Genomic DNA, 24,778 nt, shown 5'->3' with positions numbered 1-24,778 from the left:
CCACACCTGAAAGTCTAACTGATGACCAGCTGGTCTTGCCTAAGTTGACCGACTTCTTAGACGTTCCCTCAGGGCCAGACCTCGATGACCCACGTGGACGGTCCTCTATGCCTCCCGGTGCGATGACCATCTCGATGTCGGCCGATGACCTCACGTCAGCCGGTGCCTTCCACAGATCCGTCCGGAAAGGAGAGATCCCTCTAATCCGGCCTATCCGGGCTGACCACAGATTCAATAGCACGGAGGACGTGCGGTTCCGACGCATCAAAGAGAAGACGGCAGGACTGTCCGGTATATACAGGGACAATGAGACCGTCACTACGGATGATTACCGGCCGGCTGCGAGGGGTGGAAGTTGGAACAGGTAAAACATATTCAGTAATAATAGACTCGCAGAATTCTGACAGACGTCATATCGGAGAACTGCTAAATTAGAAGTTCATCTAAAGTTCAGCTCAGTTATATTAACGTCCCGTTTTTAGAGAAACACTAGGGCAATTTTGGGACGGTTCTCGTAATTTTGAATCGCAGTCGGACGACGAGGATGGCACTTTAGTTGGCAACCCTTTCCAAACTTCTACACCACACCATAAGTACATCTAAAGAAATGTCTTCTAGTAGTAAATACTATATTTATTGCACTAAAATATATGGAAAATTATGAAATATATATATATATAGAATAATTATTGTAAACTATAATTAAAAATCCTCTTGTTATGTCGCGTCAATGCCATAGCCTTCCCATCAGTGATTAATTTTAAAACTAATTACTCTTTCGGTTTGGTTTGGTTATATTAACGTCCCGTTTTAAAGCAACACAAGGGATATTTTGGGACGGACCTCGTCATTTTGAACCGCGCTCAGATAACGAGGACAACACCTGAGCTGGCACCCCTCTCTCCACACCAGCGGAAGGACGTTTGTTCATGACGGATTTAACGTGCAACAAACCCCCTTACACGACGGTTCTTCGGTGGAAAAGGGTCACGAACCTGAAACCCTCCGGTTCCGAAGCCGAGACCTTACTTCCAGGCCACCGCGGTCCAATTACTCTTTCGGAAACACAAGACTATAATCTATATGAGAGATAGGAATGGAGTAGCACCGGATTACTGAGAGTCTAATGTAGACGATATTGACAGAAACTTCTTTATATAACAGGCCTTTGATAAACAAAAATATGGAACAGCTGATGAAATTACGTATAAACAATTATATCGAGTGCCTTGACACAAATGATGACTTTTTCTTGGCAACATAAGTTTAGTATGGATGGAATATTATGATTATATCATATGGATTAAAAGATTGATGGTAATTTACATATGCACAATTAAATTTCGATCTAAATTTAAAATCATCTCTTGGAGTTGCCACCAGAGCTCCTACAAACGCACACTTTTACGGGTGTCAGTCACCATACTCCCAAGCGCAACTGTTCCTCTCTCTTCAATTCATCTCCTTTACGCCCTGAGGTCGGAACAGCTACAATTAAAGGCATGAAGGTTAGAGGCATGACAAATTACATTTGATTTATTATATTTATTCACAAAAATAGTTTCAAGAATTAAAAATGATTGAAAAGAATTAGCTCATGTTCAGGACCGTGATTACATATACGTGATCACGCGATTCTCCCTTCATGGCTCACGGTATTATTCATAAGATGAGCTTTTCCGATTTCAGTGGAAAGATATATATAAATATCGTGAGTTGTGAAGCTGTTAAATATATATATGATATCGTGAGCTGTGAAGGGAGAATAGCGTGATAATGTATACGTGATCATGGCCCTGAGCGGGTTAAAAGGCAGGGATAATTGAATTATTTTTTCTTTACATTTTATAAGTGTAGAAATCATTTTCGCTTCAAAAAATAATAACTAAACCAATGCAGAAATTTCTCATGTTGACTCCCCTTAAGTAAAGATTATTTAATTACTAATTACTTAAATCTAACCCAGTAAATATTCATATAAATAAACACAAAAATAGCCTTTTTTGGGAATATTCATAAAGTTAGATGGATTAAAAAAATGAAAAGCTTATTTATCTTGTAACTAAACACTGAATACAAGAAACACTGCACTTGGTGTAACCCAGATATCTCGCATCATTATAATCATAATGATGTCATGATGATGAAAAAATGATGTTATCATATTTTGCCAATTATTGAATACTTTCGAAAAAATATATGTCTGATTTGTTCGATAACCATCCCAATGTTAGGCTGGCTTTGCTGAAATGAAAATTTTTTATTGGACACAAATTTTGAAACCAATACTGTATATTCTCACAAAGTCAGTATGATACTATTGAAGTCGGTAAAAATGTTATACAATAATATATTAATCTTATTTGAATGTTCAAATTTTGTCTTCGCTTTGGACTGTGTGAGAGAATGGTATGTTGACAATTAAAAAATAAGATGTAAGATTAAAAAATGCATCTCTAAATTTGACATGAAAAAGAAATTATAATAAAATAAGTTGTCATTATAATAAAAGGAATCGTAATTAATGAATTGTTTGAAGAATGTAAATATTTAACGTGTTGTTTAGTATTTTAGAGTCTGCTAATTGATTAAAGAAATATAATTAATTAATAAAATAATTAACAATATATCAACTTAATAAGGCATTAAAAATTAATTAATAATAAATTTAAATGGCCGTAAATAATGTATTAAAACATGATTAAAGTCTTAATAATTTCAGAAAAAGTAATAAGATTCAACCATCAAATCAGACAATTTCTATTTAACTCAGAAAAAAAAGGGGGGGAGGATAAGTAGTCAAATTTATGGAGTTTTTCTCCTTCAAAGAGAATCTTGCACTTTTATTGAAAATCGTTCAAAATTAAAAGATATATTAAATTTATTTAGAAAAAAGTTGAAAAGAAATTTGAGTTTTAGTATGATATTCAGATTTTTATTATTACTCTTCTTAAAAAAAAATTTGGTACAAAATTTTTCTCAAATATAATATATAAATAGAAAGATTAAATTTCTTTTACAATATTGTACAATATAAATATAAAAATAGTAGCAAAAAATTTTTCAATTTTGATAACTTTAGTATGAAACTAAAACCTGCAAGAAAGACAAAGATCGTAGGTATCAACTTTCTATGAAACTCAACATAGTTAGTTATAGCTTCAAAAGATGGCACCACAAAACATAAGTAATCTCGTATTGATTCAAGACCCAAAAGCTCAATACGAATAACAATAGTAGCGTGCTGCCATCTATTGCTTATTATAGTAAGCTTTCATTTAATTTGGTTTTTGGATGCACTTAGTAAGAATGAATAAATAAGCGAGGTAAACGCTAATTAATTTTTAAAATTTATTATAATTGTGAAATTTTAATGTAATCGTTATTTATTATGATAAAGATGAAAAAAATGATAAAGATGAAAAAAGGTGAAAATTTTCTCATCTCTATTTCTTATATGTTATTTAATTCAAAATAAAATTTTTGGGGGTGACAAGGAAAAACATTTATTAAATAAATATTTCCAATTTTCAAGAATTGGGCTCAATAAAAGTAATGCACAAAATGAATGCATATTATGAAAGAAGGGGAGGAGGAGCAATAAAATGATGCCTAAAATGCTTGTGAGTTTTTAAATTCTCCATTATTTATTTAGGACAAATTGATATGTACGGGTGTTACTTTTATTAAATACCTATCTCTAGTACACGGAAAGATGGGTGTAAAAATAATGATTCAAAATGTCTTTACATCCTTAATAAGAAATTCACAATAAGTCTGAAAACTAAATATTAACTGTTTGGTATTAATTTAATAGCCATTCGTGTGACTATAAATCTCGAGTATTTTCTCATTCCGATGGAATGCATATTAATTTTTTGGGTCAATGACTGTAGTTTGATTCATGAAAAGAAACAGAATTTTGTTTTTGTTCTTTCACTTTTTGGTTGGGAAAATTTTAATCTAGAAATAGCAAAGTTTTTCAGTCAGCTGTGATTTACTATAAATAGCAAATGAGTAATCTAATTAAACTATTCATATAAATAATAACACATACATAAGCATGCATATGGAGATTCGTTTTGTGAAAAAAAGCAAGGTCTTTGTTTTAATCATTTTATAACTATTCTTTTTAGAGACCATCAAATATGGTGATTTTAAAGCAATATAATTAAAAAAAAAGAATTTAACTAAAGGAAATTAATTTTAAGTATATCTTTATTTATTTTTAATTGACAAATATAAATGCTTAATTTTTTATTTATAGTGTTTTGTAATATGTGTCAACTGATAATATAAAGTCAAAATTAATATTATTTCATAAACTCAAAATGAAAATGAGTACAGAAATTTTCAGTTATCAATGTGAATGTTTCATAATTCGTCCACATTTTGAATTTTTGAAATACTGTTAATATTGAAAATGAATACTATAGTGAATATTAATATTGAAAGTGAATACTATAGTGAATATTAATACTGAAAGTGAATACTATAGTGAATATAAATACTGAAAGTGAATACTATAATGAATATTAATACTGAAAGTGAATACTATAGTGAATATTAATATTGAAAGTGAATACAATAGATACATTTCATGAAATGGCATGAAACACATGACATATTACTTCTATATTTTAAACAAAAATTCAAGAAAGAAACATGGAAGACCGCCTTTCCAGCAATTTTAAAATTTTAACTGCGGAATTAAGCAGCTTTTCCAAGACTCTAGAACTATGTTTATTGATTCACCATAGAAACAACAGATTTAAACAACCACACTCTCTGCTTTCAACGACTCCATTTCGTTTGTAACAAAAAAAAAAAAAAAAAAAAAAAAAAAAAAACGTATTTTTGTCGTGTTTACAAGGTTAAGTGAATAGCCATTAATGCATTTTTGACATTCAAACATCAAAAGTTTCTTCTATAATAAAGAAAAAATACAGTTTAAAGCATAATAAAAAAAAAAACCCTGGTTTTCAATTTTCATGCATTTGATGAGAAATGAGCATGTGCAATAAATCAATAACAAATGGAATATCTTAAATATTTTAACATTTCTGCATAGCTTTAAATGTAAATTTGTAGGAAACTTTTAAAATAATTTTATTATATAGAGTTTACTTATTTTTTAGTAATTCTGTACGCGAAAGGGCTTAATTCTTAATTAACGTCATGAACGAAGATAAAATACTCACTTAATAGAAAAAAAAATATTTGGCGAATCACAATTATACCACTTTAAAATGTCCTATTGTCTGAAAGGCACTTCAATAATCTCTTATCAAAAATATCTGGATTACTTGTTGAATTCGCATTTTCTAGGTGTTAAGATTACTATTAGAAAAAATGTTTGTTTCATTAAAATTATATAATAAATATATTTGGATACAAAAATAAATCAACATATTTATATTATTAAAAAGCAGATTACTCATGAATTTTTGAATACATTTCATTATTTTCCCAATCAAGAAACTATTCTTTGATTATATGTTTGAATAGGGCAGAAAGTTTTATTTAACATTTATATCACACACCTTCACTCAATATCCTCGAAGCGGAAACTCAACATCTTGCGATACTTTGAGTTAATCCAAAGGAAGTATGAAAACATTTCATGTTCTAAAAAAGAAGCGAACTATCGAAGTGGTAAATATTTCATCAAAAAATACATAACAAATTATCACTTATTATTAATTATTTTCACATCAAAATTAATTTTAATTAATTTATTTATTAAAATGAAAACTGGCATTTTTTAAATATATGATAATTAACATCAAAATTTATGCATGACTAAATTACGGGAGCTAAGATTCATTTATTATAAATAAAAAACTTTAGATAAGTTCATTAGATTTAAAATATAACATAATATAAATGTAAATTTTGTTATTCTTATGATAGAATAAAATTATATGTAGAATTAAAAACAATAATAAAACATCTTTAATTAAAAATGAATTTCATAAAAAAGAGAGCTCATTTTAAGGTCATTTTTCTTCATTTAAAGTGTTAATTATAAGCAAGTTATTTAGGTAACAGACTTATATGTTCATAATATATTATCGAGTTTACATTATTATATTAATAATCGGTAATTTTTATTGTAGTAATTGCTATAGAACTGTAGCTACTATTCACAGGCCTAGAATACGTTATTTTACTTTCATGAGCTTTATTTAATTCAACAAACAAAAGAATAATAAATTCTGTTTTGTAAGAAGAATTATTTTCACTTAAATGATAAATCATTATTGCTTTGTGATGAGAAATGCAAGTGAAAACGTTTTCTACAAATGAAAAAAAAAGTTCATTTTCTTCTTTTAATATTCAAATTCTAATAAATAGTAAGACTAATTTTTAATATTCTACTAAATTCAATCTCCCCTATTAGTATATGCATTTATTCAATCGTTTTAAAAAATAAAGCGTTGTACTTTTAAAATTTGATATTATTTTGGATGCAGAGAGGAAAAATAAATTGTTAGGGATTTTTAGATTCTCCACAGAAGTTACTTTATTTATTTATTCGATTACATTTTAAAAACTGGAAAGATAATAATTATACCGAAATCATATGATAAGAAAATAATTTTTGATGGAAGCATAAAAGCATATTACATCATTCCAAAAAAAATTTGGGCATGATGGTTTTTATAATGATATATCTTATAACAGCACTTAGCCACCTATCTCAGTTTTTACGAATAAAGTAAAAAATGAAATTTTTCGCTACATTTGATAAATGTTTCTGATTTTCTTTATATATCTGTATAAACATAAGGTTTAATTTCGTGTATTATATATATATATATATATATATATATATATATATATATATATATATATATATATATATATATATATATATATATATATATATATATATATATATATATATATATATATATATATATATATATATATATATATATATATATATATATATATATATATATATATATATATATATATATATATATATATATATATATATATATATACATATATATATATATATATATAATTCTAATGTCCAAATATTTCTTCATTTCGTATTCATGTCATAGAGAATCAATTTATAAAGAAAGAATAAAACTTTGTAAACAAAAATTGTAACATGCCGCGGAAATCCTGCTGCAAGCTAAATTCGGCGGGTAAAATAGATGTTAAAATTAAAAACAATATTTTATTGACAATTACTTAATGGATATTTTAAGACAGAAATATTTATGTATTTTTTTTTTTTATTACATTTACTTTCCGATCTTTGCAAGAAAAGTTATATAAATGCGAATTATGCAAATATATGCTATTCTAATCTTATTAATGGGGACTTTAGGTTATGAGGCCTTTTAAAATGGCTTGTGTACTCCACAAATGTGGAATATTCAACCAAGTTAAAGGACTGCATATTAAACAGAACCACTGGGGCATAATAAATTTTGCATACGATAGTTTCCTTTTTAGAATAACCAGGAAACACGCTCAAAGAAAATAATTATAATTAGTAAACTAAATTCTAAAATAAGAGAAGTAAAGTCGTCAAAAGTAAACTCTGAATAGTACAAAATTCAAACAAATTACAATTGTGGGAAAAAATCAAGTTAAACGTTAAAAAAATAAATTGTAACTACTCAGAATTTATATCAGTCATAAAATATCCATTAAATTTTAGTCAACCACATAAAATGTTCTGTATTATTTTTACGCCCATTTTACTGCTAAATTCATCCCAAAGCGCCTCTTTTGTCCTTGATGGTGGAAATGCGATTTTTTTCTTTATAAATCGATTTGTCATGAATGCACATGAAATAGTGAATTTGGTCCAGTAGTTACTTTGCATTTGAGCTTTGAACACCGATTTAATAATATTCCTTTGCTAATAAAACAAAAATTATGCAAACAGAATTTGAAAATTAATTTCCTCGGTTAATGGAGGGCAATTCCTTAAATTCGTTTAAAATATGCCCTAAGAAATTTAATGTAGCTTTGTATACTATTTTGAATAATAGCTAAACCGCACGGAAGAAACCGGAAACAAAATTCTTAAAGCTTCTGTAAATTCAAGGCGCGTAGATATTTGATTTTGAAACTACAGAAGCTCTATTTTTTCTGTTTTGTTAGAAGACAGAAGCGGGGAGCTTCCAAAGAGAGAGGTGGTACACAGCTTCCAACTTGGGCTGAGACCAGAACGACTCGGCTTCGACGTAGCAAGGCGTTAGGAGAAACAAATAACAACTCCCAACAACAAAAGGTGAGTTTCCTCATTTGATGCTTTGATTTTGCTATTTATCAGAAGTAAAGATGCAAGATAAGTAAAAATGTATTTCCATTAAAAAGGTTTTTGTAACGAAAATTCACAGAAGGATTTGCTATTCAAGCTATTATTATTACTAAAAACATTATTTAGAAATATACCCTCTTTTGAACACTTTTTCATGTATATATAAAATACATTCAAAAGGGATTTTAGACATGAAAAAATGAATGTTTATGAAATAGTTATCACAGTCTAGTTCGATTTTGATGCTTAAATCAAATCAAAATATTGATAAAAAAATTGAAGATATTAGCAAAAAATCACATTAAGATATTATATTTTATAAATTTAGAAACATTTTGACCAACTTTAGACATTTGGAAGTGAAAATGTATGTTACAAAACTATAAACCAAAAAAAGCATCATATTTTCGAAACGGATTGGTCAAATTTTAATCATATATTCACGAATATGAAATGTTATCCTAATTTTATATTGTTCTTATTACACTAATATAGAAATTCCAAGAAAAATTATTGTAATTTTTTTTAGCTGTAAATGGATTTCAGTATATGATGAAAATTATTAAAACTAATACTACAAATAAAATTCTGCTTTAATTCGTTGCAAATAATAATATACGCTTATAAATAAACTTCGGTCTGTTATCTTTAGCAATTTATGAGTTGTTAAATCTCTTTTGTCATAGTGAAATGTGAAACATCCATTAAGAAAAATAAGATGCATTTATCATTAAGGAGCCCCAAATTTTTATTTAATATTTTTGATACTAACTTTAGTTAAAATTATTAATAATATATTTTGTCCTAAGTTAAAATTTTTTGTATGATTTACATAGATAAAATATTTTAGAATTTTACTTAAAATCAAGTATTGTTATTATTATAAAATATATGCTTACTCTAGTTATTTACGATACAAAATTATATCATTTTAAAATATAATGTTTCTTCATTCCAAACGATTATTGAGATATATCTAATGATGGACAATTGATCTTCATTTTCTTACCTACATTTCATCCTTTTTTATTATATTATTAAATGGTATTTGTAAAATAATTTATAACATGAATATATGACCAGAAAGTTAATGAAATTTACTTTCTTTGCTATCTCTTTTTTCATGTTTCATTTTCTCTTTCATATTTCATGATTGTAACAATATTTAAAAAGTAAATGCTGGGAAGAAATGTCTTTGATTTGATTTGCATTAAATTTAATACCAACAACAGACAAATTTACTTTAAATTTGGTTGGTGCGTGTTTCATTGTTTTCACTCTTTATTAAAATATACATTTTGCTTCATGAAGGAGTGAATTTTACTTTATTGAATGAAATTTAAGCAATGAAATTTAATTTTATAGTTCTCTGAGCTAGAACACTTTTAATTCAATAGATTTGTTTTAACTTTGCCCGCTATGATTGGTTTTAATAATCTTCTCGAAGAATTAGATATATACAAAAATTAATAAAATTTGTTATCGAAAATGTGATTTTCAAAAAAAAAAAAAAATGAATTCCATGGTTTGAAGTGAAATATTAAAATTATTCAAATGGCTAAAAAATTGTAAATGATAAACAATAGGGACAAAAATTACCATATTGTTTTACAACAAAAACTTTATTTTTTAAAGTAATATAATATTAACAACAGGATACAAAAAATTCAAAATCTCACCATTGAATTTTAGTTGTCTAATTTGCTTTTTTCTCTCCAAACTAAGAAAAAAAAACAAAGCCAAATTTTGAAAAACTTGACTTAGATAGTCAAATTTTTAACTAGATTATTTAATTAGCCATATTTAGTTGCATTCATTAATTTTCCAAACTAGCATACAAAAGGTCTGTGCATTTTTTTTTTCTGTAAAGAAGGGAAAATGTAAAAAAAGTGACGGAACTAATAGTTACCGTTTACGCACGCACATGCACACACATACGCACGCACACGATACGTAACACAATTTAAAATAAACGATAGATTCCTTTTAACATTATTTTATGATTTGTGATTCAACATTATATTGTAATCAAATATGGGACTAGTAAATTTAATAATTCATCTTAATATACTGCATGAAACCAGTAGATTTAGTTTGGAATGTCTCAATACATTTCGGAAAAAATAAGAAGAAAAGCAGATTTGGCAATTACTTGTAAATTTATTTTCTTGCGGGGTAAAAATAGTGATGAATGGAAAGAATATTATATAAATAAATGAAACATTTGATATTCTGTTTTTCTTCCCTTTACAGATAGTTATACAGGGTGTTTATAAAGTCTCGGACCCATTTTGATGTTTAATAACTCATAAAATAATGAAGATATAAACAAACTTATGGCATTTATCGATGGAATAACTCATATATTTTCCTTTTCAGGTTTGAATATTTTTACTTTTGTAAATATCGTCTGCGCGTGTGGTTAATTTCAGATAATTTCATTTTCCAGTCTAAATATCTGTACTTTTCTAAATATCGTCTGCTTATTAATTGCATTTTTCTCTCTTTTGTTTTTGGCAACTATTGCTATGTTATGTTTACTTTTGATGTGTTTGTTCTATGTAGTACTTTTGTATGTGATGTTTTATTCGAGCGGATATTAATGAGAATGCATACACCACAAGAGAAAGCACAGATTTTATGGTGGTTCATAGAAACGAAATCGATAGTGCAAGCACAGAGAAATTTCAGAATTTACCAAAAAGATCCTCCAACGTTTTCAGGAGGAGAGTGTCGAACATTGATGACCTAAAAGCCAGAATTACAACCGCAATAGGCTCTGTGGATGCCGACATGCTTGCCGCTACCTGGCGTGAAATTGACTATCGAATTGATATTCTCCGTGCGACGAAGGGAGCACACGTGAAAGTTCATTGACAAGGGTCATGAAACTTTTTGAGTCTATTTAACCATTTATGTTATTAATTTTAATCTATCTTTATTATTTTATGAGTTATTAAGCATCAAAATGGGTCCGGGACTAAATAAACACCCTGTATATTGTAGAATATTTTTTTAAAATTAGGAATGACAGTAAATGATGTAACTTTACGATGCTTGAGTATTCAGATTTGTGGAATAATATTTAATTTTTTCTTATCTTTTGTGCTACAATGCAACTGTATTCTAAAATAGTATTTAATTTTTTTATTATGTATTGTGTTACAATGCATCTGATTGTTTCCATAGACAATACAATTTATTCCTGGTTTCGATTTTCACAAACCCTATATTTTTTCTTCCCCACAGCACAAACGAACCCCGTCGAACCGAGCCGAGAAGAAGAGCTCCGTGCACGCAGCTCCCAAGCATCAACACGTTGATGCCGAAGATGAGGCTGAAGAAGCGGAGGAGGATGACCCTGGAAAGTTCCTGATGGAGAGGATCAGAGCCAATTCCCGGACCCTCAAAGCTCAGGTGTCTGCCTCACACTCCCGTAGGACTGTGGCCGACACGGGGACTGCCAGCAGAGAGAGGCCTTCAAGAGAAAAGAATGGAAGAGGTAAACAATCCTCAAATTTTATAAGTGTATTGAAACACTCTGTTGAATTTGCGTATGCAAACATTTGATATTTGAATGTGCCAAATTTATTCCCGAAAGATGTAAACTTATTAACTGCTTTCTAAAGAGCAATATAGCTTGACCTCCTCATTTATCTGCCTTTGTACAGAGTAAATCCTCTTTCCTTTCTTTTTGTATATATATTAATAGTATATTTCTCCGTATTATTTAAACTTTATTTCTGTGTGTTTGCTTACGTATATTTGCATATATACTTTATGCATTTTTTATTTGTATTTTGAATATTTTATTTTTATTTGATCATGCTTCTCCAATTGTATACATAATTTACTGTATGTTTCCGTTAGTATGTGAGCAATTTTTTTTAAATATATTTTTTTTGTTTGCATTTATGTATTTTCTTGTTTTTCCCATTTTTCTTTTGTATTTGTACCTGCGTTCTTTGTATTTGAAATTTCTTCCACTATGAATTGTGTATTGGCTTATGTTTGTAAGACTTGTGGTACTTTTGTTGGCACTGAAGGAGTTTATATCTCGAGACTCAAAAAAATCTATTTTAATATTTAAATTTTTTAATTGTTTTTTAGCTAAATAATTACTTTGTTTTCAGTTATTTTTTGATTTTGGAAGATATGACCTATCTTATGATTGAATTAATTAATTCTGTTATGTATTTAAAAGTTTCTGGGTATAAAAATATAAAAATAATTGAAATCATTTTCTGAATTATTTTTAATTTTTGGTGGAAGCATTGTTTTATTACTTATTTAAAGATGTTGTTTCTAAAAATGGGAGATTTATATTTGTGATTTGCTTCTTTATTTAATATAAAATAATTATATTGGCTTGTAAATTCGATTGAAATTGAAAATATTTTTTTAAAATTTTATTTTTTATTTTTAATAATATTACCTTTTAAATATTTTGCTTGGAAAAGATTGCGATTTATAAAATTGTTTTTAAAATATGAAATGAATTTAGTAGTTTGTTTTTGATTAAATAATATTTGTTATTAAAATCGAAATTCTAACGTCCCTATTTTATTTTGCAAACAGATTCATAATAATGCAAAGATTCATACTTCAATTTATTTGAGGTAGTTTTTAATTTTCCTCACCACTTTTGACACACGCGTTATCATCATCAGACATTTTTTCATCGGCATTTAACAATATAATGGCAGTAATACGAAAATTTTATTGATTAAAAAAAAGTTTATCGTTTTAAACTCATAAAAAAACCCATTACCAAATCTCCGTTTTTCTACTAATGACTATATTTCTCTTTCTGTCTAAATCACTGATATAGTTAACTCAATATAACCTCACGCAACTCAATGACTTTTCCTAAACTTATTATTATCTCTCTTCCTGAAATAAGAGAAAAATGGCAACATTGCGGTGGTTTGATGACACTTCCTAGAACATTCTCAAGGGCACCAACCCTTCAACGACAGATGCTTAAATTTCTAAGAAAAGATATTTTATACACTTAGATGTGGTATTTTTAATACCGGATCGGCTGATTAATTTCTTATTCTTCTTCCATTAACGGTCCCTTCTTGTGTCTTCCTTAGTCCACAACGGTGTCTATACGATGCACGCGAGGCGTAACCTGAGGGGCGGCGCCGGGGCGTTCGGAGACGAAGGTGGTGCAGAAGTGGAAACGACGACCATCAAACTCCTGGACGAGCATGGCCGAGAGATATCTTCGGAAAACGTCGATGAAAATCGGAAGGATGAATCGAAAATGGAGGATCCGGAAATTGTGCACCAGCATACTCTGGATGTCAATGGAGAAGACGCTAGAAATGGACAGAATTCTGGTAAATAAAATATTTCTGAATGAATTTTGAATGCATAAGAGAATCAATTGATGAAAAATAAATGAATAATGTAACTAAAGCTCATGGCAATAACGTTTTGAACCAATCTGTAAGTAAATATTGATTGTTTTTAGAATGCAATTTATGAAAAGCTTGATGTGCAATAAATTAACACTTAAAAGAAAGTTTTACTTGAAAAAAAAGCAGAAACGATGTTTAATTTTGGTAATCGATGTTTTTAATAAGTTTCAACAATTATATTTAAAATTAATCCCACCAAATATTTATTTAAATATTGTAAAACAAATGTTTTCAACAAATCCTTTATATTAAATAAAATAATAAATAATAAATAAAATAATAAAAATAATAAATCTTTTATATTAAAAATATAAATATAAAAAAAATAATTTGTAAAATAAAATGACATTAAACGTTTGGAAAACAAAAAATTTGTTATAAAAAGAAATTAAAAATTAGTACAAAAAGTATGAAAAATACATTTATCAAATCTAAACTTTGGATTATGGTTATTTGTGCAATAATTCCTTAAAAAATAGAAATACATTAAATGTACAAAAGAATTTCTATTTGGTTATAAAGAATAACAATTGAGCAAATCTCTGAATTTGAATCAAGTTAATATGTTTAATGTATTATTTTTAACTTTTCAAATAATTATGATGATATGAGTCTGTATTATTTATTCACAATTGTGGTTAAAAAGAATTCATTAGAAATATTTAAACGATTTATTGATTTTTCTGACTAATTCATTTGAATACTTTATTTATTTATGATTTTATTTAAAAGAAATATATTAAAATTTTACAGAAGACTATAATTTTATAAATTGGTTAAAAATCTTTAGATGAAATATTGAAATGTATTTCTTTATTTAAGGATTACAACTCGTGGTATTTTTCGAAAACATAGTTTGTAATCGCCGATTTATAAATACAATAAATTACTATTAATGTATTATATATGCCAAATTATTCAAACTGTAGGCGAATAAATGCTCAGGTTGAAACATGATAATAAAAATAAAATAATAAATGGAATTTTTCATATCGAATCATTTTACTGAATACATTGTCAACACGAACCTATAAAAAAAAGAAAAAACTAAATATATACAGAAATTCTCGAAGATTTGAGACTTTCAACTTCAGTGTTGTTTTTGGCAGTATATGTTTATGTTAGAGGATTAACGTTTTTTAATGCTGTTTTTTTAAAAAATCAAAAAAGGAAAAACATGCAATTTTTTTTTAAATTGAAGAATATTTATACAAAAGATGCGTACATTTTTGCATCGCTCAAAATATAGTAATCTAAAGAAATCTATACTATATATAGTAATAATAATAAAAGAAAAATTAACAGTAAAATAAAGAAAAATAATTCTTTCACACAAAAAACGTGCTTTTAGATGTTTTTAATTATTTTAGTTCTTCTGTGCTATTCTTTTTTGTTTGTGGAAATTCTTTATGCGATTCAAAAGAAAAGAATAACGAATTAAAACTACTTGTCATTTTTACTATAGATATGAATTAAGACACGTTTATATGTTATTAAATATTAATATCAGGATTATCGTTATCATGAATTCGTATGAATATATTGAATATAGTAAGATAACATAAAGCAAATAAATTTATTATTTTCTTTAACGCTGATGAAAATCTCATTGACAGGTTCGTGCAAAGTTCGTGAAGGTACTTACAAAATCTTCTTAAACGAATAAGTGAACATTTCAAAAGGGTGCATTAGTGTTAAAGAAGAACAGAATGCATATTTTAAAACTCATCACATATTTACTCGTCTTCCTCTCGTATAATAGATGATCACGCGTTTAATTATTTATTTCTAAGTTTAAATATAAATATTTTAATAAGAATAAATATATGCAATGAATATGATATTAAAAGAATCAATATATTCTTAACTTGATTTTCTTGATCTGATGATCCTTAATTTGATAATCATTTTTCTGCAGTGTTCCTAATTTTATTTCCAAGAGTAATATTCTGTATTAATTTAAAAAAGGCACTAAATTTAAAAAATAAAAGTTTTTTATTTATTATTACTTCAAATTTAGTGCTTTTTTATTTATAAAATATTAAATCAGACAGAAATATTTAAATCCAAAAATAAATTTTTCTGTATAAATTTTAAGTATGATCTTTCTATGAAAGCATTGGATGTTTGTTTTTTTCGATGACAAACAGTATATGTAGCACAGATTCAATTCCTCAACAAAAGGAAAATCCCATTACATATATTTAAATACTCTGATATATGTGTTGTTGTTTCTTATGGCACTTGCCATGGACAAGCCCGCTGTTCGAAGACAGCCGGTTTTAGCCTGAGGGGGAGCGCCTCTTGTTTCTATAGTAGCGCCATCTAGGGCCAAGAGAACGACTTAGCTACACACACGTCACAACCCTTTTTAGGGGGCGGACTTCATTCACACATTTCATTCACTCAACCACAGATCGTAATTTAGACCTGAATCAGAGATCGATCACCCCTGATCCAGTACCCCCAGTGGTATTACTCTCGACATGGAGGACTTTGTGACCACGACAGATTTAACGCGCGTCAGCCACCAAGCACGCGGGGAATCTTCGGCCGGCGGGGTTCGAACTCGCAACCTAAGGGACGCGAATCCGACGCTGTACCAACCAGGCTATCCCGGCCCTTCTGGTATATGTAAATAAGATAAGTAATTATAATAAAACAATAATAATATAGGTAACGTATATAACACATTTAAAAATAATATAGATAATAATAATAATAATAATACAATAGCAACAATAATAATTACTATATATATATATATAATACAGTAGAAATATAATAATAAAGATTATTAGTAGCTTTACATTTAGTTATATAAATGAAAAGCTAATAATAATGAAATAATTAATTATATATGGAAATGAATGCCCCCTACTCCTCCCCCCCTCAAAATACATTATTTCAGGAAATCCGTTTCTGTCTTCTTTATCTTATTTCTAATTTAATAAACAAAGAGAAGGAAAAGATATTTTTGAAAAATAATGATTTTATTCATTGCAATGAAAGCGCAAGCTCATAAATTAATTTCAAATTTTGATTTTTATGCTTTATGGCACTTGACATATCAATAAACAGGTAATACATGCCATCATTATGAAAAATATTGTTCGATATCTCCTTCAGCAATTCGGCATTCTGAATGCCAGTCAATATTGCGAAGATGTAATAAAGTTGCTAGGTTCAATGCGTTAATATGAATACTATAAGAATGGAAAATAGTGGACATAAACAGATTATTTTTATTTGTGGATTCACCCACTAAATAGAAACATTTTATTCGTAATTATTCATATTTTAGTATAAAATTAACTCACTTATGTTTCCATATCATGCGAAGAAATGTAAAAACTTATGTAAATTTATGGTAAATGAACATTTTTTTTTACAGAAGCACATGACAGACTTGAGAATATTTCGGAGGGAGGAAGAGAGTCTACGGATTCCAACAACCAGTCAACTAGGGAAAGCAGAGAAAGGAATGATTCGATCCTTGAATCGGACAACACTGAATCAGCAAACAAGCTTACTCCCTCCGAACGTTCCGAAAACGACAGCGAAGAGTATAACCTGACAAATGACCTTGAAGAAGGGCGTCTTGTCAACCAAAATGGGAAACTTACCATTGAAGTGGAAGTCAAAGAGATGACAAATAGCGAAGACAGCGGCGACACACCAGACCCTGTAACAGCCACTATGGAATCCAACATGACTCCAGTTCCTGTAGAAGATTCTGGAGCGTACGACAGTTACAGAGTTTATTCGGAGCAAAATCTTCTGACACCGACAGCTGACCAACCACAGGAGGCTTCATACAGCAGGAGATCTAGCAGAGCTGATATGTCGAGGAATGACATCGCGAGGCTTAACAGAGCTAAGCAGGCCAGAGGTATATACTTGAGGCGGATGGAACACATAAATAGTCAGACTAACTTAGCAAGGACTCAGTCAAATGATCGTGGACTTGAAAATAGTAACAGGGCTGCTGGTGGTGGTGGATCACCACTCAGACGATATGGCGGCAATTCCAGAAGTATTTCACAAAACAGAAAGAGTGGGAGGTCCAAATTAGAGAAATGGAGCACATCAGCGGCATCTACTGGAGATCTCAGAGAAGCAGCATGGGATTATTCCAATGACAGTAAGTGCATGAAGATTATAATCTTATTTTTTAAAGTAAAAGTTAAAGTTTTGATGAAAATATTTTCAGTGGCTTCACTCCTGAATAGGAGGATCTTAATAAAATAATGGCAGAAATTTGTTCATTTATATGCAGTAAATACTGGGATACTCTGAAAGGTACTTTTCGGTTAGTCGTGGGAGCAAGCGAAAGATCGCCAAATAATTTAGTTCTGAGCCAAGGAAAAGAAAACATCATTTTGGACTGCACCAGCTTGCACACGAATCTAATGCTACAACTATTTATTTGATGATTTTTTTTAAGGGGGTGCACATCTCAATTATTTTGGCGATATTTCGCTTACGCCCAGCTTACCGAAAAGTACACTCTGAAAAAATATTTAAATTAGAAATAACTATTAAAACAATCAAGACAGCATTTTTTTCATTAAAATTCTAAAAAAATATCTAAATTCTCACGATGATCTAAGTTTGAAATCTTGTCAATTTTTTAAAAAAAAAATCAGATTATCATTGCAAAATTTTCTTTTTACTCTTAAGTATTTGTTTTCTTTTTGAATGGGATTTAAGAGCATTCAGAAATAGCATGAATTAACATGTTAAAAACTTTTTATTTTTATCATTTAACTTGCGGTTCTTAAAATTCTTTTTAATGTAAATGCTTCTAAATTTTCTAGTCTGTATAATAGCCTCAATGCTTGAGTGAACGTTAACATGGACAACTAAAAATTAAATTAATAGATGTAATCAGAAAAGATGTTAGGAAGTAATATAAACAAGCAACAACATATCATATACCATAAAGGCATCTCTGAATATTTTCTGCACAAAATTTGCTAAAATTAAACATTTGGTCTTGGCTAAAATTAAACACCGACAAATACCTAAATCAAATACGAAAATAATTTAAATAGAATTCATCCATCTTTTTCTTTCCTCCATAAGTTTCAAGTTCGATCGAATTGATCCCGTAACTAGAACCATTATGAGCTATTATTGGAAAACTAACTACGTGGGATTTTTGGTTGTTTCTACGATTCAGGTTCCCAGTTTTTTTCAATTTGGGTTTCGTAACCAGATATTAATTCTATATTAAATAAATTGAGATGAAGATATTTTCTTTCGGATTGTTATAACCTTATGTATGTTTTTTGAAGTCTCCTAGGAATGTATCAATATTTTAACTTTTTGAAGTCATAATAATAAGTTTCCCATTTCTAATTCTGCTAATCTTTACATTTTTATATATTATCTACTTTAATATCTCCAGCGATTTTTCTTTTTCTTAATCAGATTGTTTTCTTCTATGGTTTTATAAACGAGGCGATCTGCTTGTTCAACTTTGATTTCCCGAATATAAGATCTAAATTATATACCAACGAGACCCTGTTTAATTCTTCAGCAACTTTAAGAAATTTCTCAGTATTAAAACGATACATTTCATGCTATAAGGGTTTCTTTTTTTTGGTAATTTCAAATGCTTGTAGTGTCATTTTGAAATCAATAATCGACAGTAAAATTTCTTATTAAAAAAGTAAATTTTTAGCAATTTTAAAAGTTTCTAAATTTCTAAATTACAAAAATTTACTTTAAATTCGAAATAAAGATACTAATTGTTTTCAGAACTTACAGATGAGATAAAAAATTAATAATTTTAAAATGTTAATTATATAATTGATCAATTAATTAAATCGATTGAATGTTATTATAAGAATGTTAATTTACACTAGTTCTTTTTCAATTACAATCAAAATTATATGTATACTTCCTTTAAAACGATTATAGAAAAATTCAAAATTCAAATTTTTTTCCCTTTCTGAAATTTATATTTTATATCTTTGTATTTGATCCCTTTTTAAATAAATTATTTTGGATTGAACGAATACTTCTTTCAAAAATTTAAATTTCCCCAGCCGATAATAATTTCAGATATAAGATTTTTGGTGTCTGGGATTATTGTAATATTGCATGTTTGATACTCATTAAAAGTCATATTTGTGAAGAATACTTTTAGACTTATTTACTTACTATACATTTACTGTACTATACATTACCTACTTTACTTACTATCCATTAAGAATTCTTTTATTTTGCTAATATTCCAATAAGAACTAAATACGATAAATGCCATTTGAGAATTTTTAGAAAAAGTTTTGCACCATTTCCGCATTATCATATTGCAGGATTTCAAATTATATATTTGACAGAAATCTAATTCTGAAAATAATTTTTATGTTAGATCATTGAGTGTCAACGAAAAAAAAAAAGATAATTGCTGCTCATAGTTTTACATTTTCTCAAACTTTAATAAAATTATAAATTTCATCAAATTAGCCTGAAATATATCTGCATTTTTTGGTCAGCAAATTCACAAAAAAAATGTCAGAATAATTCACAATAAATTTAATATGAATGCACACAAACAAAAACCTGAACTGTACAGGACGATCCTGTAAATTTCAAATTAGCAAATTATAAAATAAATGATATAACTACAACAGTAAAAAACAAATATGTTACAATTTTCTTATTTTTATATCAAATTTCAAAAATTTATTGTATCTTATCTATTTTTTAAGAAAAAAATTCTGATTCTTTAAACAAAAACTTGTATTTTAATAGCCACTTTAAAATTTTAGAAATCTGGGTTTCTTTGAAGTTTACTTACATAAAAAAAAATCATTCCTCATTTTCGATCTTTTTTACATTATTTCAAGTGTGTTAGTGGTTCATTCCTAACTCCTCAATTTATTAATGGAGTTTTCGCCTTAACCGACTTTGCCGGGGTTATTAGCTCTTTTGAATTTCAATTAAATTGTTTAGATATAACTTCATGTCTATGGCTCCATCAAATTGTCAGACATTAAAGCAGTTTATTATTTAATTTTAAGTATTTTCATATGTTTGTTCAGTATGTACATGAGCCTTTCTGAAGGAGGCCAATCCCATGACATCATAGCTCTATTAAAAGTGTAGATATATCTGTAAAAATACCGGGTTCATCTATCTGCAAATTTTCGTAGTAGTATAACTTCACATTTTTATTCGTTTTGTATTAATAATGCATTTGATAGAATCCTTCTTCTTTAGCTTTCAATAACGTAAAATTTCAAGGGATGAAGTACTCGATTAACTACTGAAAATGGTTAGAATTCATGGCAACAATGTGATTTAATTTTAAAAACTAGGCAAAAAATTATATTTTAAAAATTTCCAAAATTTATAAAAAAATTATCTCAACTATTAAATTGTTATAATTGAATAGAAATTTAAGCAAGAAACTTCGAACCTGTGTGAAATTTGTTTTTGTGTTCTAATATTCTCAGATGTTATTTAAAATAATGCAAAAAATTTGCTTAATATTTAATTAATTAAATTTAAATTAATTTTTTGAAAAACGAGAACCAAAATACACATTTTTACCTTTCAATATATATATATATATATATATATATATATATATATATATATATATATAAAGTTTTCTAACTCTTGGTCAGACGATTCGACACACACACAGAGAGAGAGAATTTTGTTCTAACATTTAATTAGCTTAACTGTGTAAAAACTGTTTTATTTATTTACTTTTCCTACTTCAGCATTTAAAAATTATTGGAACAAATGACTGACTGAATTGAGATATTTTATTTTATAACAATTTTTTATAATTTTTTTTTGTCTTTCATTTGTAAAAACTGGATTCTTTTTTTATTTTAAGAGATACAGGAGGAAAATACAATGCAAAAAAACGCTTTTTTTTCCTCTTGCGATATTAGAAACTACTAGATGGCTCTTTTATTAACATTTTTAATTTATTAAAAATATATAAATATTAAATTTTGATTATAGTTCTTTTTTATAATTTCTGTTTTTCATTTTCTAATTTGTAAAAACTAGATTTTTTTAAAAATTTTGTAAATACAATAGGAAAATATATTAGAAAAAAAAACTGTTTTCCCTTTTCAAGTATTAGAAATAAGAAATTGGCCTTTTTATTAAAATTTTAAAATTTTTAAAAATATATAAAATTTATATTTTGATTATTATTCTATATAATTATCCAGAAATTAAAATGAGAGGATAATGTCACTGTTGCTATGATAAATTTCTCTAAAAAGTTTTAGAACATTATGTTACGCTTTTTAACATTATTGTCTTTACTATCACGAAATAGAACCTTTTAACATAATTCAAACAGAAAGCCTGTAGCATTATTAACAATGCGAAATTGGTCTCCAGCCATTATTAAGTACTTAAATTTAAGATGAATTGCTCAGCTGAAGAAAGAAAAGGTAAAAGATAAGAAAAAGTTATCAAAAATCCGCAGTAAAACCATTAGCGAAACAGAAATTCCTTTTTTCTTTCTGCTGGTAATATGCTTCCCAAGAGATTCCAAGCTGAGTGATGGAATGAGACGTATCAATATCGTCTGCATGTTGATCTCTTGAGAGCATAAAACAAAAAAGAACGAAAGGATCAATCGATAGGATTCTCATTTGTCCTCAAGGACGGGAAACGACCGCGCCCAAGAATACAAAATGCGGTCACCGGCTAATAAAAAGCATTTATACCTCTCTTTTCCGAAAGCCCGGCTCTTCAGTTTGTAGTTTTCAACCTTGAGTCTCAAAAGTTAAGCTTGAAAATGAAGATTGTTTTCTGTTATTGTACATTATTGTACACGAAAAGAAAAACATAAAACAGCGGAAACATTTTAGGAAAATTAGGATTTCTTTTTAATATTCGAGGAACGTTCAATGTTTAATAAAGAAGTAAAATATTGTAAATTAAAAATTAAATAAGCAGTTTGAATTTATTAAAACTATTATTTTCCATCAGAAGAGAAAACTCTGCCATTTTACAACCTTGAATTTTGTTTTTTATATCTTAAAATCTTATATAAATTTATAATAATTAATAATAATTATAAAAATTTATAATTATTAATAATTAAATCTTAAGTCATTAACCACACGATTTATTTAAATTGTTTTAGAAAAATTAAAACTTTTATTGAATTCTGTGGAAGAATTCATAATGTGGAAGAGAATAATTGAATTTTGCAAATTAATAATTAACAAAGTGAGATCTTTTACAAAGAGCATGGAATCTTTTTTTTGCAAATAAAATGCTTTAGATTACAAAAGGTGGTTAGCATAAAGGGAAAAAAATATGGATTCGTTTTCTAAAAGAATTATTCTTATTTGAATGAAATTTCATTTTTCTGATGTAAATACTTTTTTTCATAACTTACAAGTTTCTTGATTAAATAAATAACCATATCATTGTCCACTTTTAAGAACTTTTTGCCTTGAACCTATCCTTACAAAGAAGAAGGAATATCATGGAAACCTAATGCGAATTTAAAAGACGTTCGGTTTGTTTTTCGAATTATTTTTTTCAACGACAACAACAACAAGAACAACAACAAAAATTAAAACCGAGTTCTCCGTATCATAGAACGGACACTCTGTTCCTTTCAAAATAGGCTTCTTATTGTAATGCCTTAAGCATCAACATGCCATTATGACTTATTAAGTGAGAAGATTCGCTGTCCAGCTTTACAATTTACTAAGCTTCAATACCGAAAATCACCAGTTAAGTGGACTTTCATTCTCGTTCTTAGTATAGATTCAGTACACCAAGACATGGTAAAAGGAATTGCTGGAGTAATTAGAATTGTATTCAACTCTTCACAGTATAGGAGGCAAGTTTTAGGCTATTTATTTAAGTAGGATGATAATATTTGAATTCATGCATAATAAAGTAATCGTGTAAAAATGCATTATGATATTGAGAAAATTGCGGTAGGAAGTTATAAATGATTGTTTTTTTAATCAATCGAAACTGCGAATATCTAAAATTTTTTTCTTTATAAAATGTAATTAAATCTTGGAATTGTTTTCTTTTCTTTTTTTTTATTTGAGAAAAAGTAATTATCATAAAAGTAAATACTAGCGCTACATTAATAAATAATTTTAATCGTAGCACTATCAATCATTGTGAAAAGTGCAGATAAAAATTTATTCTCAAATAAAATTCATTGACATAAAAAGATATTTTTATTTAATAATCAGTATTTCGTAGTTAATAATTTCTTTTAGGTCAATTTATTTGATATGAATTCTAACGTAAATATCTTCCAAAATCTCTTTTAATAGGATTCTATTAATTCGTTCTATCTATTTTTTTGATTTTTGTGGCATTTAACTTCATTTTTCTAATACGATTTTCTAAACGATTAAATATTTAAAGAAACAATGAAAAAAATCAAGGCAACAAAGCAATATATTATTGAAAAGTAAGTAAAAAATATTTTTAAAAATTGTCGAAATCGAGTATTAAATTAATATTATTGAAAAAAAATTGGGGGGGGGGATTTTCAGGGGACCAAAAAATAATTTTTGTACCGTAAAAAAGTAGAAAAATACCAGAATTATGTTTAATTTTTTATTAACTGAAATTCCAATTTAATAAAATCGCTTCAAATTGCATATTTTCATCTTCCAATATATGTGACAAATTTGGTATCCGTAATTCAAACGGTTTGACCTACAGAGGGCCAACACAAACCAAAGCACACACACACACACACATTCATCTTTATTATCAGGAGTGATGCCCTTTTCGTGTCAGGAAAGACAACAAAAATATGAACTGCATTACTAAGGAGAATAAGATAAAGTATTCAGAGATTTGCTCACTTCATCGATTCTTTTATCTAATTATGCAATCCATTTACATATGCGTGCAGGTGAAATTGCCAGATACCCGAAAGAAGAGGGTGTGGTGAGAGTAAGGGACGGTGCCAAACACACAATTACTCTTAACAAATAATTCCAGTTATAAAACACGAAGAGAAGTACAATAAATTCTATGAAAGAAATTTTTAGAAAATGATAGAGAAGTCTCA

The 24,778-nt window shown here is 27.9% G+C and overlaps 1 protein-coding gene and 1 long non-coding RNA gene across 4 annotated transcripts in view; one reads left to right on the top strand and one right to left on the bottom strand.

Annotated features, from left to right (window-relative positions):
- The window catches only part of LOC129971427 (scaffold attachment factor B2-like), a 181,629-nt gene that overhangs the window by 129,612 nt on the left and 27,239 nt on the right, over positions 1–24,778 (top strand). For all 3 annotated transcript variants that reach the window (XM_056085193.1, XM_056085185.1, XM_056085202.1), the window contains 5 exons: positions 1–364; positions 8,137–8,266; positions 11,546–11,798; positions 13,396–13,644; positions 17,120–17,869. In XM_056085193.1, coding sequence (XP_055941168.1) covers positions 1–364; positions 8,137–8,266; positions 11,546–11,798; positions 13,396–13,644; positions 17,120–17,869 — 1,746 coding nt within the window. The remainder of the gene's footprint in view (positions 365–8,136; positions 8,267–11,545; positions 11,799–13,395; positions 13,645–17,119; positions 17,870–24,778) is intronic.
- Positions 11,637–24,778, bottom strand: part of LOC129971444 (uncharacterized) — a 49,730-nt gene continuing 36,588 nt past the window's right edge. The window contains exons 3-4 of the long non-coding RNA XR_008784801.1: positions 13,333–13,623; positions 11,637–11,774 (exon numbers count right to left, since the gene is read on the bottom strand). This is a non-coding gene — a long non-coding RNA (uncharacterized LOC129971444). The remainder of the gene's footprint in view (positions 11,775–13,332; positions 13,624–24,778) is intronic.

This window comes from Argiope bruennichi, chromosome 1 (assembly GCF_947563725.1).
Source record: "Argiope bruennichi chromosome 1, qqArgBrue1.1, whole genome shotgun sequence".
NCBI lineage: Eukaryota > Metazoa > Arthropoda > Arachnida > Araneae > Araneidae > Argiope > Argiope bruennichi.
The sequence above is the reverse complement of the archived record's forward strand: the minus strand, read 5'-3'. Positions and strand labels throughout refer to the sequence as shown.